This window comes from Theobroma cacao, chromosome 5 (genome assembly GCF_000208745.1).
Source record: "Theobroma cacao cultivar B97-61/B2 chromosome 5, Criollo_cocoa_genome_V2, whole genome shotgun sequence".
NCBI lineage: Eukaryota > Viridiplantae > Streptophyta > Magnoliopsida > Malvales > Malvaceae > Theobroma > Theobroma cacao.
Genome location: NC_030854.1, coordinates 24,963,227 through 24,981,446, shown reverse-complemented (window position 1 = coordinate 24,981,446; position 18,220 = coordinate 24,963,227). Strand labels below are relative to the sequence as shown.

Sequence of the window (18,220 nt, the reverse complement as noted above, 5' to 3'; positions counted from 1 at the left end):
AGCATTCGGTTCACATTATTCATATAAAGGATGGCCGTGGCTCAATAAACAACATATAAACAAAGCATATGGTAGACAAAGCAAAAAAGAGAAAATTATAGACAAAGCAAACCATTCGGGACCACATTGACCACAATGTGGTCTACATTCAAGCTTACCTCACTCCTTAACAACCATAGCTTTCTCTTTTTCTTTTCCCCTTCCTCCTCTTGAACTTTTTCCTCCTTTTGAACTCTTTCCTTCTCCCGAGCTTTGAGTCGTCAGCTCAACTAGTTTAAAGCTCTCAATTTTAGAAGACAAAATTAATATTAGTTTCAACCTAGCAATTTAGACGTCAATATGCTTCTCTTTAGATTTTTGATGGTTGAAATTTCAATGGTTAACGACTATGAGGATAGTAATTGATTTTTTGGAGTTTGGAACTGTTTAGGGTTACAAATAGAGATTGAAGGACAAGCTAGCTCAAAAACCAAATGGCTAAAAAACCATGTGGCATTTACTAGAGCAATCTGATTAGTGAGTTAAATTTAATTTTTTGCTCAATTTAGTCCTCCTACTCCTATTTTTTCTTCAATTAGGTCCTTATGCTTCAAATTTTTGTTCAATTAGATCCCTTTGACATCAACCTAGATTTAATTTTGGAGGAAAATTTTCCCATCTGACATGTCGACATGCCATATCATCGTTGATATGTCAGATTGGCAGTACCATGTGGACATGATTGATAGTGCCACATGGCATGTCCACATGGCACTATCAGAGTAGCATGTGCACATGTCACTCTGTACTATGTCAACAACACGAACCCACCTCACATGCCATGTCAACATCTCGTGCCATATCAGCATTAACATAAACGTCGTAACGATCAATATGGATAAAAAAATTAGAAAGACTCAATTGAAATAATTTTTAAAATTAAAGAATTAAATTATTATAATTTTGAATAGAGGAACTAAATTAAAAACTACCGAATGGATACTTTAACCAAATTAAAACACTTGATTTAATAATTATGCCCAAAGCTTGAAATTGAGGCCAACGGTTCAGATTTACTTATTAGATCATCGCTAGTGGGAAAGCTCACAGCAGAAGTAGCCCGCGAAGTTTAGCCTTTAGCCATTTAGGGTTGAGGAAGAAAGTCCGAAAACCCCCTCTTTTCTTTCTGCTTGTGAGTTTTAGGTATTTCTTAGTTTTTATATTCTTCTCGTTTGCAATTTTTAAACAATTTACTGTTTGTGTGCTGCAGGCGGCAGCTGCTAATATCTCATCATGTCTTGGTGCACGATTGAATCCGATCCCGGTATGCTTATTCCAAATTTATTTTTTTAATTTTAATTTGTTAAGAATTACTCTTAATTATAAGGTGAAATGCTTTATTAACCATTAAGTTCTTGATGGGCTTTGCTTTTTCTTTTTCACTTTTTTTTCTTCAGTTGTATTTTTGGTATCTCATTCAGTTTTTCAATTTCTTTTTGGCTACAAAGTTTAAGGGGAAGAGTGGGTTTGGACCTTGGAACTCAATCCTCCTATGGACAGCAACTGTTAAGAGAAGTCTGGGTTGTTAGTCTTCAATTATACATATTGTTAGGGTTGTAGGAGTGATTGCCAATTTAGTGGTGAAATTTGGTTACTTCACTTTTTCTTTATAATATCTTCATTCTGCTAGAGAAACAATTTAACAGGTGACAAATGAATAAGTAAGTGGGAAATGTTATTTCCTTGTCTAAACGTTGTAGCAGAAGGAATGAACACACTTATTCTTAGGAAAAGCGTGGCTCAAGGTTATTCTCAAGTTTGCATTTAGTTTGTCTCTGATTGGAGTTCATTTTCTTATTATGATGGAGAATGAATTGAGTAGTGCAGATGATAATCTAAATATCATCAAAACCTAAGATTATTACGGGTTTCATGAAAAGCCACATTTGAGAAGATTACATGTCTTTAATAACCACTTCTAGATAAATGGTGTGATTCCCAAATGTTAAACAAGTTGGGGTGGGGGGAGATTCAAGTTAGATGGCCATGAAGGGATGGTGAGGGACAAGAAGAATTGTGGGAATAGCAAGGGCGTTTGAGTATTAGGGCATGAAAAAATCATCTTATAGCGATCATTTGGAGGGTGATTTGGGTAAAAATTTTGCTGCAATTGTTTTGCAAGATTACATTAATGCCTGGGTCAGTGTCTGTCCGAGGCATGATCTTTTTTCTTGATATTTCAGTGGATAAAATTTGTTGAAATCAGTCCCAATGCAGCACACATGCCAATAATAACATGCAGGCTTGATCGCCATCCATACACTTCATTGTTGTCTAATTATTGTTAAGGTGTTGGATGAGTTGGATCATCTTGTTGTTCTATTAATTAGATGCATATTCTCTTTTAAGATTTTCAAAGTGCAACATAGAATGTGCATGTAATTAATGGAAAAATGAAAAATAACCAAAAGAAATGCATGTTGATGTTTATTACATGATAATGATCGAGCCAATCCCTGCTTTTTGAAGACATTCTAGAATAAGATGGATTGAAGCTGCAGCGGTTGCCAATGATTAGAGGTGAAGTCCTTTTACATTTTTGTAAGGGCTATCATTGGTCCTTAACTAGAGTAAATTTGGTGCCCCTTCAGTGGCCTTAATAAGCCTTTTCATAAGCCTAAGAAAGGTAAGTTAAATTAGCTTGAGGTGCTAGGTAGTTCTTTTTAATTTTTTGCTTTTTTGCTACTTGCATAATACTTTAAGTATTGGGTTATGCGGTGTTATTTGTTTGGCATTGGATTTGTTATGTATATCTTATATTTGTTAGTTGACATTGCACGTGTTAACATGTTGCACCAAGTGAATAATCATCTTTTAGTGCTCCTCTTGCTTAGTTTTAGCTGTGATGTTTTCTGGATGAGCTGTTTTGACATTTAAGCTTGATGGGAATGTTTTCTGCCATGTGTTGCAGGTGTTTTTACAGAACTTATACAGCAGATGCAAGTTAAAGGCGTACAAGTAACGCTTCTTGTTTATGTGTTATAACTGGTCCCTAATGTTTGTCTTGTGGTCAGCTTTGCTTATGATTTCCTCTCTTTATTTTATTTTAGATGCATATGTGGACTGATACTGTTGAAGCTTTTTTAATGAATAATGAGCAAATCAGTTAGTGCTAGGTTAATTACCTCATGTGTGTTCTGTACCATGCTATTTAAACGATCCCATTCTCATTGTCATGGACAAGTCATATAATTGGAAGGTTTGTTAATGGCTTTATGCATGGTCTTGTTGCCTTAGAACTAAGTCAATTACATGTGGGTGAAAGGCATAAGGATTCTTATAATATTACCCTTGAGCTTCCAATTGTATCTTGGTTCAACTGAACTAAGTCAATTACTATTACAATAGATGAGAAGAAGAAAAGTAGAGGGGAGGGAGGGAGGGAAAACTCAAATCAGATATACAAGTTCTCAAAGAACTCTTCGTAACTGAAAATTTTGTGAGAAATCAACTCTTATGAATTCTAGCAATACTGAGAAATAAAAAATAGGCACCTACAAATTACTAACTTGTTTTTTCCTGATGGATTAGGATTTTTAAAATCATTAAACTTAGGAACATATTAAACATATATGTTCTAAGGCCTCATTTTAAATCTCATAATTTAACTAAACCCGAAACAAGATCCAATGGACTGTATGACTAATGCCCATTCAAGCAAAACAAAAAGTTATTGAATTCCTTTGGATGCTAAAAAGTTGTATAAACTGATAAATTATATTTTAATGATTAATTAGCCCCCGAGGATCTTTTTCTTGGACCAAAGGGACTTCTTTGATGATATAGAGGCCTTGATCTTAGCCTTTGACTTCCAAAAAGGGTAATGTCTTCTAATTAAGCTATTGCTGCACCATTAGCATACTTTAAGCCACAAACTGAACCTGTTTATAGGTTAAGCTAGACCCTACATAATTGGATCAGATTGTGTTGGTGTTAAGTAAAATTGCTGCCATTGCCATCCCCACCCACTTACGCTGTTAGTTTTTTGCTTCTTCCTTGCACCTATATTTAACCCAATGTACAGCTATCAAAGTCTATCTTTGTGTGGGGTTGTGGGTGGGTGCATAGCTGTGCATGTTCTTTATATATGTCTGAATGGAATCTATAGTAGTCTGTCTTTTACCTGCATTTATACTGTCATGACAACTTATGTCTTAGCAGGTAGAGGAGTTGTATTCATTGGATCTTGATGCTGTAAACAATCTTAGGTGAGTTCTTACTTGGTACTGGTCATTTTACATTTTCACATTTGAACCTCTTCCTTCATAATTTTTCTTCCCTTGCTAGGCCTGTGTATGGGTTGATTTTCCTTTTCAAATGGCGCCCAGGGGAGAAGGATGAACGTCTTGTAATTAAGGACCCAAACCCTAATTTATTCTTTGCTAGTCAGGTCAGTTACAATCTAATTTGTAATTTCTGGAGTCCCAACATATTTGCAAAATCTTCTGAATTTCTTGTTCCTACATTTTCATAGGTCATCAATAATGCTTGTGCTACACAAGCAATATTGTCTATCCTCATGAACTGCCCAGATATTGACATTGGCCCAGAACTTTCAAAGTTGAAAGAGTTCACTAAAAACTTTCCTCCAGAGCTCAAGGGTCTGGCTATAAATAACAGTGAAGCTATACGTACAGCCCATAATAGCTTTGCAAGGCCTGAGCCTTTTGTCCCAGAGGAGCAGAAAGCTGCTGGGAAAGATGACGATGTCTACCATTTCATAAGCTACATACCTGTTGATGGGGTACTCTATGAGCTTGATGGATTGAAGGAGGGACCCATTAGCCTTGGTCAGTGCCCTACTGGCCAAGGAGACATGGAATGGATGAAGATGGTGCAACCAGTAATCCAAGAACGTATTGAGAGATATTCGAAAAGTGAAATAAGATTCAACCTCATGGCAGTTATCAAGAACAGGAAAGAGATGTACACTGCTGAACTTAAGGAGCTCCAAAAGAAGAGGGAACGCATCTTGCAGCAGCTGGCTACCATACAGTCGGACAGACTGGCAGACAGAAGCAGCTTTGAAGCACTAAACAAACAACTTTCAGAAGTAAATTCAGGGATTGAGGGTGCCACTGAGAAGATTTTGATGGAGGAGGAGAAATTCAAGAAGTGGAGGACTGAAAATATTCGCAGGAAACACAACTACATACCCTTCTTGTTCAACTTCCTCAAAATTCTTGCTGAAAAGAAGCAATTGAAACCCCTTATTGAGAAAGCTAAGCAGAAAACTAGCAGCTCTAGGTGAAGCGCTTTTCTGTTTTGTTTTTCCTTTTTGATTGACTAGATGCTTAGTCCAAATCCAAAAGAAAAGGACTGAGCTTGAGGACCCTTTATGATCATATGTAACAGCTCTGTTTACAAACGACTTTCTCCTTGGATTTTGTCTTTTATGTCTTTTGCCTCCCATGTTTGTTGATGCTAACATTCTGCTCTAAATAAACATCTTTGGCTGATACAACATGCTATGAATGCCATTTTAGCTTATGACCTAGTGGGAATCAAATAATTGCTATTCAAGTCTTTGCTGCCGTCTGTGGACTGCATTTTCCCACTTAAAGATGAAGAACAGTAGACACTTATCTGCATTTTTGATTGCATAGAGGTAGTACGACAATATTAATTAAAAAGGGTATATAATTTTTTGATGTTTTATGAGACAACATCTATGCTTACATGATTAATTTGGTGCTCCAAAGTAAATAATGGAAATGTGGAGCTTGAAATATGCACATCTCGGATGTGTTCAGTATAAAATATATTTAAGAATTATGTACATAATCTATAAAAAGGAAATAAATACATATGTATTAAGTCCATTATTTTTTTTCTTATTTAAGTTTCTATTCCACGTAAGCATATTTACAAAAGAATTAATAAACTTTTTTGTTAATGATAAGAATCCATCTAATAAATTGAATATCTAGATAGTATCCTGCATTTCGACCTGATTAAGTAATATTAGTATATTTTATAATTGAGTTTGGGTAGTAAAGTTACTACCCCTCATGGTTTTAGGTAAGATTCCAGCAGTGGTCTTATAGCACCTACTACCTAAACTTGATTATAACTAATTATTTTTAATATTAAATATATATATTGTTTGTAAATTCCTTATAATAAATGTAATACATACTAAAATTCATTAACTACTCTAGATATGATTTCAAATTTTAATTTATTTTTTTATGAATTAACTTTAATTTATTAATTTAATTTTATTAACCATATACATAAAAATTATTTTAAATTTATCTTAATCAGGTAATTAATAAGTACGTGTATTTAACGGGGTAATATCTAGAATATTTGGATATGAGCTTAGGTAGTAATTCAAAAAATGAATCGAGTATTTACAGGATTCAAATACTCTATTAAATAATAAGATTTGAGTGAAGATATTTTAAAAATAACAGATATCCTACTTGTTAACATTGATTTAAAAATTTAATTTTCTCAAATTACTTGCTTAATCTTCCTATAAACAAAATTTTGAGAAACCATGTTAGACTACCTGAATTAAAAAATACCACTTATCCAAAGAATTGCATTTTAAGATTTAAATCTCTCATTTCATATTAAATTTCTTTATCCCTCAAAAAAAATTAAAAAAAAAAAAAAAACTAAAACCAACACACAAAGAGTAGAGAAAAAAAAGCCCAGACCCTCCCGATTGGATATATAGGAACAGGAGTAAAGGCCCGGTTGCTAAAATTTCGAGCGTCTTCGCCTTAAAACCCCCAAAACCCTAATCCTATAAATCTCTTCCATTTTCATCTTCCTATGCCCTTTCTTCCTCGCCTCCTACTTAACACTAAACCCACTCCAAAACCCTAACGAAGAGTATCTCAAAAGGAAAAAGACAACAAGGAAAACCATGCCTGAGGTTGAGCTCTCTCGTTCAGAAAAGAAAAAGCACAAGAAAAAGGCCTTGCTCGATTCCGGAACCAAAGAATCCGACCAAGATTTCATGATCAAACCCCAGAGCACCACCCCTTCCATCGACACTTCCCAGTGGCCAATCCTTCTCAAAAACTACGACCGTCTCAACGTGCGAACCGGACACTACACTCCCCTTCCCTGCGGTTTCTCCCCTCTCAAGCGACCTCTTGCTGAATACATTAGGTACGGTGTTCTGAACCTTGATAAACCCTCTAACCCTTCTTCCCATGAGGTTGTTGCTTGGATTAAGCGTATTTTACGTGTCGAAAAGACCGGACATAGTGGAACTTTGGACCCCAAAGTCACTGGGAATCTCATTGTGTGTATTGATAGAGCCACACGGCTTGTTAAATCCCAACAGGGTGCAGGCAAAGAGTATGTCTGCGTTGCCCGTTTGCATTCCAAAGTGCCTGATGTTGCTAAGGTTGCTAGGGCTCTTGAAACTCTGACAGGAGCTGTTTTTCAGAAGCCGCCCTTGATTTCGGCTGTCAAAAGACAGCTTAGGATTAGAACTATTTATGAAAGTAAGCTTCTTGAGTATGATGCAGATAGGCATTTGGTTGTGTTTTGGATTTCTTGTGAGGCGGGTACTTATGTTAGGACTATGTGTGTCCATTTGGGATTGATTCTTGGGGTCGGTGGTCATATGCAGGAACTTAGGAGGGTTAGGTCTGGGATTTCAGGTGAGAAAGATAATATGGTGACAATGCACGATGTTATGGATGCTCAATGGGTTTATGATAACTATAGAGACGAGAGTTATTTGAGGAGGGTGATTATGCCTCTTGAAGTTCTTTTGACTAGTTATAAGAGGTTGGTTGTGAAGGATTCTGCTGTTAATGCTATTTGTTATGGGGCGAAGTTGATGATTCCAGGTTTGTTGAGGTTTGAGAATGATATTGAGGTTGGGGAGGAAGTTGTGTTGATGACTACTAAAGGAGAGGCGATTGCGTTGGGAATTGCAGAAATGACAACTGCAGTGATGGCTACTTGTGACCATGGTGTGGTAGCAAAGATTAAGAGGGTGGTTATGGATAGGGATACTTATCCGAGGAAGTGGGGTTTGGGACCAACTGCGTCCACGAAGAAGAAATTGATCGCAGAAGGCAAATTGGATAAGCATGGAAAGCCAAATGATAGTACTCCTAAAGAGTGGTTGAGAAATGTTGTGTTGCCAGCTGGTGGGGATTCTATGGTTGCAAGCCTTGCAGCTTCTGCTGAACCAGCTGTGAAGGATAGTGACACAGCTGTTGTAGAGAAGGAGATTACAGTGGTGGAAAAGGAAAAGGAAAAGAAGAAAAAGGGCAAGGATGAGGAAGATGGGGAAGGGCACAAGCGCAAATTGGATGAAAGCAGTGATAGCCCTGTTCCAGTTGTTGCTAAGAAAGCTAAAGTTGAAGAAGCAGAAGTTGAAGTTGAGAAGAAAGAGAAAAAGAAAAAGAAGAAGGATAAAGAGGATAGTGATGCAGAAACTGAACAGAAGACTGAGAAGGGGAAGAAAAAGAAGAACAAAGATAAGGTTGAATCTAGTTCACCAGATACAGAGAAGTCTGAGAAGAAAAAGAAGAAGAAGAGCAAAGAGAGCGAGGAGGTGACTGCTGTTGTTAACGGTGCAAATGATGCAGGGGCTGATAAAAGTGAAAAGAAGAAAAAGAAGAAAAAAAACAAAGATGCAGTAGAGGAGTAGGTGAGCAGGTTTCAGAACTTTCCTTTTATTAGGAAATTATTTTTTTTGTATGTTTGGCACCTACGGTAACTCTTTAGTAGTGTTGCAGTTTCTCAATGTAGTTTCTGCGGAAACAATTTTTATGATTTAGTTTTGTGTAATGGAGTGCTTTCATTATCTAAAATATCTTTTGATCATTCTCCATTATTTGTTTCTCTATCTGTTGTCCCTTACCTAAACCTCATGTTAATGTTTTGTCTTAAAACCATTTGTAAGAGGTATCTTTGCCTTCTTGTCATAATGGCAGCTAATGAAAGAATTGTGATGAAATTTTGAGGCAAATGTTTACTTTTAATTTTACACGTCTGTGCTGTGAGATGAATGGGTTCCTTTGTTAGATCAAACCATGGTCTCTGTTGGTATTTGTTCCTTGGTTTTCACTTCAATTTTTTCTTTTTAAAATCTTTTGGTATTTTCTCCCTTGTTTATGCCTTCTTCCGATTGTGAAAATCATTATGTTTGCCAGTCATGTCTTGGTTTGACTCCAATTTTCTAATTCGACAGGAAAGAGATGCTGAATTATGAGGGAACCTGTGTTTCGTTATGGGAATGGCCAGCTTTGTTGGCATCATATGAATATTGGGGATATGAAGGTTTGTAGTGGGCTATGTTCACAATCACAAATGACTTTGGTGGCACCCATAAGAATGGGACGTAGTGTATATGGAACATGAACATCCTATGCATCTGCCTTTGAGGTTACCTTTTGCTGCGGATGCTGTTTCCTTCCTGTCCTGGTACCTGTTTTTATTGGCTTTTCGAGGGCCATGCTTACTTGCCATTGAGTTAATGTGGGAAAAGGATGTACGGTTCATGTTCGGTTATTCAAGGTTCAAGAAAGAAGGCTATGTTTTATTTCCTTTCCTCAATCAAAAAAAGGGGGCTAAAGTTTATTAAATCTGAAACCTGAAATGGAGCAGAATAAAGAGTTAAAACTGAATGAGAATAAAGTGACTAACACTGGCTTTTTTCTCTTTTTCCCTTGACTTTAGTTGGGTTCTTCCCATTTTGGGTTTAAAATTCAGCAATTGTCATATTTGGGCCGTAAGAAAAAAACACCTGGGATTCAAAGGAGTGACAACGTCAATCGCTTTGGTTTGGACCAGTAACCAAATCTTAAACCATATCAAAATCTTCAAGTCTTTTAACAACGTCCATCCAACAGAATTGAACTTAATAGAAACCAAATGAATATGAACACATTGGTTTCATTCGGTATTCCATGAAGAAAGAAAATCAGATGAGAACTTCGTCTCGAGTTAAGCTGGTCGGCATAACATATTACTGACCCACCTCTCAGGTCGCTGGTGTAGGAATTGCTATTAATCTTGCTTTTCAATTGATGGTACAGCAAAGAGCAATACAGTTTTTGGATTGTACTCACTGAGTTAATAAGGTGAAGTATATTCTCTTGTTTTTTTTGGTACTTCCCCATCAATGCCACACAACTGCAAAAATTGTTCAATTTGGCGTTTTAATATATATATATATATATATATAATATAATATTTGATAATATTCATGCATTTCTTGCTGCCTTTGATGGTGGGTTTTTTTGCTTGCCTCTCTTTGATTGACTTTTTAGGAAACGAAGCATAGGTATCCGGAGCACACTTCTTTTTTTTTTTTTTTGTGTAGATTTCAAGCAATTAGTTTCATAGCAAGCATGGATATATGCATGTAAGCAGAGACTCTGGGACCACTAGGGCACTGGTTTAAGTTCTACATAAAAAGGTAGCTTTTTCACCAACTTTATGTTATTTTGTTTTCCAGTTACATGTTAGTTGATTAATATGATTATTTGTTGGGTTTCTTCTTCCAGAGGTATTAGTTCTAGCGTATATATTGCGGCTAATGTAATTTCTACATGCTGTAAAGACTCTTATTCTGGACTCAGACTCACATTATAATTTTAGGGAAACAAGATTGTACGTAATATGAACACCTACTCGTATTTCAATGCAAGACAACCAAATAGCCCACGCCCTTTTGTATAATACCCTCTCCTGATGATGATCAGTATAGCTTCTTTTTTTAAAAAAAAAAAAAAAAGGAGAATAACGCATTCTTTATTTTATAAGTAGTCATGCAGGCCAGTGATAGCATCTCTGCTCTTCTCTAGCCAAAATTACGTTACACACTTCCAAAATCCATAGTACCTCACATAAAGGAAACAAAAATTCTGAGGCAAATCCAACTTGGGGTGTTTGCCACACTCAAAACTTATCTATCTCTCATCATAAATATTTACTACCATGCTGGAATATCAATTTAAGTAAAGTAACCACTGGATTTAAAGAATAATGAAGTTTATAGTAACATGTTGGGGATGTAATGCAGCCAAAAGACCTTGCCATGAATCTCCTGGTGCACCAGCCTCCTGATAGTTGAGAAGCTTCTTTTGGTTATAGTAATCTTCCAACGGCTTGGCCTGCTCTGAGTATTCAAATGCTTTCTTCCTTCCTTTCTGATTTCCCTATAATAGAAAGATCAGTTTTCTAATACCAAGTGCATTCAAATTAGGAAGAAGTCCTAATGTACTAGTTCAATTACTAATAGTTGTCTGCTTGGGCTTCACTTTGATTTTTGCTATCCCATTTTTTTGGATACTATGTTCCCCTGAAAGCTGTTTATCAACTTGATCAGTTTCTGCTGCCTGCCTTCACTACTTTCCTCCTATGCAGTCTTCAAACCAAATTTTGCTCTTAGATTATGTTTGAGAATGAATTATAGTACATAGATGGATGTGGTTAGGGACCGGGTGAGGCATCTCATCCGTGTAGACAGTATCAGAGAAAACATGACATGGCTAAAACTTCCTCAGTGACTGAAATCATATTAACTTCTGAAAGTATTTACCTTAATTTGACTAATGTGTTCTTCTCATGTGAGGGAGATGGCTTGAGAATTGGATATAACTCATCTGTTCTTGTTAAACTTAAAATGTCCTTTTTAAATGTTTTTCCAAGTTTCTGTCTAGTAAACTATTTGGATTTATATATATATAATTCGTTAAAGCTTTCTATATTTTTTCGGAAGACGGTGCAAGTTGTAATTTACAGGGTCATTGCTTGCCTCTATAAGAAAGTTATAGACCTTGTAGATATCAGCAGAAAGTTGTTTGGGTTGACAGAGTTTAGGAAATGATTATTCTATGATCTTTTTTCTTATAGTTTGTGTTATCTATTTGTACCAATTTATATGAATGTATTTGTTGTTTAACAATGCTAAGAATTCAGGATCTAACACTTTTCTAGCTTTTTGTGCCTTCTTGAAATTGCACCATGCATACAATTTCTAGCTTTCAAGATTCCAATACTTCATTGTGGTTTTTGTTTTCCTTCTGTTAATTCATTGTAATAACCATAGAAATTATGCAAAAAAAGTGGCTACCATATCACATCCTGCTCAATCTCTACCAGGAGGCGATAATGATCACAACTCAGCCATGCATAATGTTTATTTCTGACATCCAGTCATATAGAGTGGCTGACATCATAATAACTGCTATACTTTTCATAAATGAAAAAGATAATACGCAACACCATACTTATCCGGGTACACATATGGTATTCTTATTTGTTTTCCCACCACAGGCATGCTAAAAATATGCTTTAAGGTTGCAGAAGAATCTTGTGTGTAACTTACAACCTCCACTAAATTACAACTTCCATCCTCTACACTGCTATTTCCTCAATGAATGTTTAAACAGCAATCTTTTCCACTGTGTTTCTACTGTGATGTATCTCCCTAACAACTTGATGCCTCAGGGACATTCCAATTGATCATATGAAATAGCCACTTCTTTGGCCATACCTGCAAGATTATTGGGAAGTTAAAAAAAATGAAGCTACACCTTTATATATCAAAATGAGCTCAAATCTTCAGTTGAAGAAAAGTTATTAGCAGGGTGCATTTTTGCCATATCAATGAAATTTCCTAAGAATGCTCTCCCAAGTGAGGGGGTTTAAAGAAAGAAATCTAGTATTATGCTGCTTCTGAAATTTTGCAAATAATTGGTTTAAACAAAACCAGGTTTAGAAATGGTGGGCTTGTCCGTATACTTTGTTCTTATGAGTTTCTTTTACTTAGCTTCTTCTTCTCTTGCTCTACAGGTTCCCTATTGTTAATATCGTCCTTCTCGGAAAGGATGAATAAATAAAGGTCTCAGTTCTTACCTTGTGGACTAAGAGCAGGTTGATTGCTTTTGCTGGAGAAGTTGCTGCTGCTGCATCAGGGCTTTTGATGAGTTCAACTTATAGTGGGAATGACCGTTTCAAATGCTTCTACAAGCAGCTCCACTCTCCTTTTCCTTTCCGGAGTTAGTTTAGCAACCACTTTCTGAAGTGCATAATCTAACATCCATTCTTCAGCATTTCTTCTGTCTTCCATGTTTTGATGCCTTAGGAGAACTTTCTCTGATTCTGGGGCAGGATCTAAGGGCAGGTATTGAGGGGCCCGTGGGTTAAATTCTCTGACCTTTTCTAATGCCTTGACAAATCTCCTAAGAAGGATTAATTTTTTCAGATTGCTCCAATTTCTCTGCACTCTCTTCTTGGATTTATTTCCCTCCTCTGTTTCTCTTGTTGCTTCTTTTTGGCTGCTTACATTTTTGGACTTCAGTGTTTTCTCTTCAGAATTCAAGGTTGAACGAACCTCTGTTGTTATATTTCTAGCTTCTTCAGAATCCTCTTCAGCAGAACCAGTAGAACTTGAGATGATATGTACCTCTTCACCATGTTTCTTTTCTGAGAGTACTTGATCTGGAATTGCATCACCTGTAACTGATTGATTGTCTGATGTGTCATCTTGAATATCTGGAAGAGGTATTTCATCTATTGCTTCTTCTACCAGCTTTATAATCTCATGGTTGTGGCATTCAATATTTTGGCTGCCTGTTGTGTAATTCTCCATCATATCCTGACCTACTGCAAAAGAACCTTGACAGTCAGCATTCTTCTCTATTGAAAATTTGCTGGCAGCATCACCTTGTACTTCCTCATCTGCTCCATTGTGAAGTGGTTGTGATCCATCTTCGGTGGCACTACCAGAGACCATGTGCTTATATATTAAGTACCAAAGCCTCATGTATTTTTGTCTTTCCGACTTGGAAACATCAGCAGCAAAATTGGACTCAGATTGTGCAAGTGGATAACTGAGGAATTTATATTTGGGCTGAGCTCCTTCACCAACTTCTGTTTGGCTTTCAGGTTTACCAGGGTGCTGATCAGCTGAATTAATTAAGTCACTGGACTCCAAATCTTTCTTCTGAACATTGAATTCAGAACCCCCATTGCTGACTTCTGAATCAAGAATTGAAATTTCGTCCTTCGAGATTTTTTGAATAACTTCTTCATTTTCTGGAAAGAATTTCTCATGAGAGATCCTTACGGCATCCTCATTATTTAAGGACTTATCAGATAGTCTGTGTTCTTCAAGTTCAGACAAAGAGAGGTCAACAAACTTCGGCTGAGCATCCATGGAAATCGAAACATCTTTCCCGTCATTGTCATCAACTGCACCAGTATCTTCTTTCATCATGTCCGTACCACTCATTTGTGAGGCTGCTATGCACAAAGATTGTTCTGTGCAACCACAAAGCAGACTTGTTACTTTGGGCTCAGGAGATGCTTTTTGGATTTCCTGGTGTGCCATTTGGGATTCGTTGACTTGGTTGTGGTCATCTTTGAAACTCATTTGAGGATACGACGATTTGCCTGGCAAGATTTCTGAACCATTTTCATTTTGTACACTGTCACCATTATGAACTAAGGACTCAATATGGGCTTGAACAGAAGTTGTAGGAGAAGAAGCTGCTGCATTGGACCTCATATCATTCCCATTTTCTGGTAGTGGGATGATTGTTTCAAAAGCTTGTACCAACATAGCTACTTTTCTTTTTTGAGATGGAGCCATTGTTGAGATAACTTGACGAAGTGCATGATCAAGCATCCATTCCTCAGTATTTTTTCTCCCTTTCATATTTTGATGCCTCAAGTGAATCTTTTCTGCTTCTGGGTCTCTATTCATAGGTAGATTCCAGGTTTTGCGAGGCTTTAAGTTCCTCACCTTTTCCAATGACTTGACAAATCTCTTGAGGATGATTATTTTTTTCAGATTGCTCCAGCTATTTGGCATTTGCTTGTCAGACTTTTTTCCTTCTATTTGGGCTACCTTCACTTCTTCAGATGCAACTTTATTATCAGTTTGAAGCTGCTTTTCTTCATGATCTTGTACCATACAGTCTTCAATGGAATCAGAGGAAATTGAGATGCTTGCTTCTTTACCTTCATCCTGCTTCGTTAACAAGAAATCCTCGTCTGAAGTTATTTCACTAGCAACTAATTGATCATCAGACGAGTGGTCTGGAATTTCTGAGAGGATCTTGTCAAAGGCTTGTTGTACCAGCTTAATTGCATCACTTTGACTGAACTCAATCTTCCGGTTTCTTGCTTCATGATCTTCTATGCTCATAGCCTGATCTGTCTGTGAAATTTCCTGACAAGAGTCCTTATTTTCACATGCATTGTGCAGATTTTCTACTTGCTCTTTTAAATTCACTCCAGGAAGAGGTTTTTGAGTCTCAAATTCTGCATCAAGACCTGTAACCATATGCTGATATATCAATTTCCAAAATGTGAAATTCTTCTGATTTTCCTTATCTGTTTTGCATGCCGCATCAGTAGTACTAGCAGCTGTAGAATCTGCAGCTTCAAGGATCCCATGATCTAGCTCAGAATCTCCATTCTTCTCTTCACTAGCTGACGTTGGTTCCTCCATCATCCCACTAACAGAAGCTAAAGAGAAAAGACCATTGGGAAGCTCAAAACTTCTCCCAGTTGAAACAGTCTCCAATTTTTTGACGTCTTTTCCTAAATCACCTTTATACTCTTCCAAGTTCAAACTTGAAGCTTTATCTTCGTCAACATCTCTGTGAGCTTCTTCGTCCACTGGAACCACTTGATTGCAGGTGCTTATAGTTTTGTCAGGCCTCAAGGACAGCTTGTCAAGCTGTGTTGCGTCTCCAAACTCTTCCGAACTAACATCTCTACAATCGGGGTGGCCAATTTCTTCTATCTTGGTCTTGGTATCAGGGGCATCAAAATTTTCTTTATGCTGTTCTGCTCCAACTCCACTGCAATCCACACTTCTTTCCTTAAATTCTACTTTAATTGGGTTATTATTTTGGTGCAGATTCTCTTCATTACTGGAATCTGGATATAATAATTCACCAGGCACGCTCCCAGCCAAATTTACAAAATTACTGCCCTCCTTTCCTGTGACTGAAGGAATCTCTTGGATATCAACAGTTGTTTGTTGAACTGCAACTCCAGGATCTCCATTAAAGACTCCTTTCTCTGTCTGGAGTCCTTTCTTTTTTTTACCAGAATGTTTTGCTTTTCCAGAGGATTGACGATGTGGTTTCAAGCTCTTCTGTGTCTTTGCCACTCTCCGCCTCATCGAAACAAACCTCTTCAATGGAGGTTTATTACCATGGTTATGGCCATGGAGAGAGCAATAAGAATATCGACAGACATTCAAGACTGCATTTCCATCAGACTCACTTCCTCCTGGCTTAATCTCTACACGATCTGGAAATTTGGAATCTTTGAGAGTTGAGGAACAGGTAGCTCTCTCTATGCTTGGGTCTGAGATGGAAGAAATTTCAGAGCATTTCTTTGTGGAAGGCCGCTTGGATTTCAAACTTGCCATTTTAGTTAAGCGCCTCATAGGTCCCAACGCACATGTTCTTAGAACTCTATTAGATTCGTTACCAGGATAAGCTAACTTTTGTTTTTCATTTGTTGAAATTTTCTTATTCTGATCACTGCTATCAAAACTAGATTCAGAATGACTTGGACTTGCCTGTAACTGCTCCTTCTTCATATCACAAGAGCTGGTTGACTCCAGGTAATGAGGTGCTGAATCTACCTCGCTGGATGGAATGATAGGATGCTGACCATCTTGGAAACTTACGTCTCTCCTAGATGAGTTTGAGCTCTCAAAAGATGCAGGTCTAAGTGACTGTGATTTCTTCTTCAAGTCAGTTCCTCCAGAAGATTTCCTCAGCTGGGGCCTTCTGAGTTTCATGCTGGACTTTCTTGTTACAGCTCTTACAGGCTTAAAACTAGATCGCCTTGTCAATGTTAGCTGCAATTCCTGTCCACATGAAGAAATATTTGGTTTTTGAACAACTTGAATTGTCACTACAATAAATAGTATGAAAACTTCATTCTGAAATTCTGGTACTTGCCTGAAAATTCTCCTCCTTTGCATCAGAAGAGCTTGTGGGGTCTATGTGATTTGGTGATGCATCAGACATCTCTATTGGAGTAGATTGCTCCGAGCTTGCTGCGTATCCTGATAACACGGTACGGAGTTGACTGGATGAAGATCTTCCCTTTCTTGTTGATGGCATTCTTGAGAGCTTGATTGATCTCAGCTTCTTCATTTTCTTCCCTGGTTCTGCTCTTCCTCTGTTTCTGCCATTCTGATTCTCAAAAGACGATTCAGTTGTAGTTGACAGCGTTTCTGATTCCATGAAGTTATCAGCATCTGCTTCGTCTACAACCTTGGTAGAAATCATTCTTGGAATCTCTAAAAGGTAACAGATATGATTCCCGGACTATACAAACAAGAGGGGCAGATAGAGATTGGCTGAATAGGAACTGATCGTCACAAGGAAAATTCTTGTTTTTGGAGGAATATCAGAATACTTGCTGCCTGTTATCCAAGTAAAGCTGCTGCATAGAAAGCTTTGAGGATGTCTCAGAGCCAGAAATTTCACAGGTTTAATTTTGCCTGCAATAAATGGTTTCCTATTCTAATTGGATTTCAGATTTTAGCTGTCAACTTTGCATGTCACTTTTGAATAAGGTTTTGAGGGTTGAAACATTGGAGGAAGATGCTTTTAACTTGTACGGGGGGGAAGAGCTATTGACTTGGGCTTTGTAGAATAGACTCAAATCTTTTTCTATGCCTTTGGTTGGTGGACCTCATAGTGGTAAGCACTTTTATTCCTTTACTTATACACATGGCATGTAAACATAAATGGAAATTCCATAATTGATGCTTTCTATATGTCTGGCAATGCTCCAAGGAGGAAATTTATTCAATACGTTGAAAAAGTCTATAACCCATGTGGACCCAAAGCATACTTTTCCTGATTTCCATAGTTTTAGCATATGTGCCCCAGGTTGGCTCATCTGATTAGATGCTGCTTCATAATTGATATGCCTCTCTGTAAGACACCCATCTTTGAATGTTTGATGGACATCATGTAGCTTGTCTGATGAGCCCAAAATATAATGTTTCTAGTTAAAAAACTTTGGCCAAACGCTGATGATAATTGCTGCTGTGAGATTTCCATGGGGGGAAATTGACCTCTAATTGTTTCTTGAAGAAATTCAACATATCAGAAGAAAAGTATGCCTCCTTGTATAATTACTCTTAACTAATTATTCTTCTGGCTTTGCTGATGTTGCATCAATGCTGATTGATAGATTGGCT

The 18,220-nt window shown here is 37.2% G+C and overlaps 3 protein-coding genes across 6 annotated transcripts; 2 read left to right on the top strand and 1 right to left on the bottom strand.

The window, feature by feature from the left end:
* LOC18598823 (ubiquitin carboxyl-terminal hydrolase 2) lies at positions 1,068–5,532 on the top strand. 4 transcript variants are annotated; one of them, XM_007028518.2, is made up of 6 exons: positions 1,068–1,171; positions 1,250–1,303; positions 2,951–2,997; positions 4,201–4,247; positions 4,327–4,429; positions 4,514–5,532. In XM_007028518.2, exons 2-6 carry the CDS (start codon positions 1,273–1,275, stop codon positions 5,288–5,290), a joined length of 1,005 nt encoding a protein of 334 aa, XP_007028580.1. In that variant the 5' UTR covers positions 1,068–1,171; positions 1,250–1,272; the 3' UTR covers positions 5,291–5,532. The 4 variants fall into 4 exon arrangements, with proteins under 4 accessions (XP_007028580.1, XP_007028579.1, XP_017977516.1 ...); XM_007028517.2 differs by having other exon boundaries at positions 1,076–1,182; XM_018122028.1 differs by lacking the exon at positions 1,068–1,171 and adding an exon at positions 2,509–2,665 and having other exon boundaries at positions 1,228–1,303.
* LOC18598822 (H/ACA ribonucleoprotein complex subunit 4) lies at positions 6,781–9,569 on the top strand. The gene is made up of 2 exons (XM_007028516.2): positions 6,781–8,671; positions 9,215–9,569. Exon 1 carries the CDS (start codon positions 6,920–6,922, stop codon positions 8,669–8,671), a length of 1,752 nt encoding a protein of 583 aa, XP_007028578.2. The 5' UTR covers positions 6,781–6,919; the 3' UTR covers positions 9,215–9,569.
* LOC18598821 (titin homolog) lies at positions 12,201–17,818 on the bottom strand. Its single transcript, XM_007028514.2, has 3 exons — positions 16,965–17,818; positions 12,889–16,870; positions 12,201–12,526 (listed from the first exon to the last, which is right to left on the bottom strand). The coding sequence occupies exons 1-2, from the start codon at positions 17,295–17,297 to the stop codon at positions 12,962–12,964; spliced, it is 4,242 nt and encodes a 1,413-aa protein (XP_007028576.2). The 5' UTR covers positions 17,298–17,818; the 3' UTR covers positions 12,201–12,526; positions 12,889–12,961.

Excerpts from the sequence above, each read along its gene's own strand:
- LOC18598823 (XM_007028518.2), top strand. The coding sequence starts at position 1,273 with ATGTCTTGGTGCACGATTGAATCCGATCCCG. Across the intron at positions 1,304-2,950 it reads CACGATTGAATCCGATCCCG|GTGTTTTTACAGAACTTATA; the intron begins GTATGCTTATTC and ends CATGTGTTGCAG. Across the intron at positions 4,248-4,326 it reads GATGCTGTAAACAATCTTAG|GCCTGTGTATGGGTTGATTT; the intron begins GTGAGTTCTTAC and ends TTCCCTTGCTAG.
- LOC18598822 (XM_007028516.2), top strand. The coding sequence starts at position 6,920 with ATGCCTGAGGTTGAGCTCTCTCGTTCAGAAAAGAAAAAGCACAAGAAA.
- LOC18598821 (XM_007028514.2), bottom strand. The coding sequence starts at position 17,297 with ATGATTTCTACCAAGGTTGTAGACGAAGCAGATGCTGATAACTTCATG. Across the intron at positions 16,871-16,964 it reads CAAAGGAGGAGAATTTTCAG|GAATTGCAGCTAACATTGAC; the intron begins GCAAGTACCAGA and ends TCATGTGGACAG.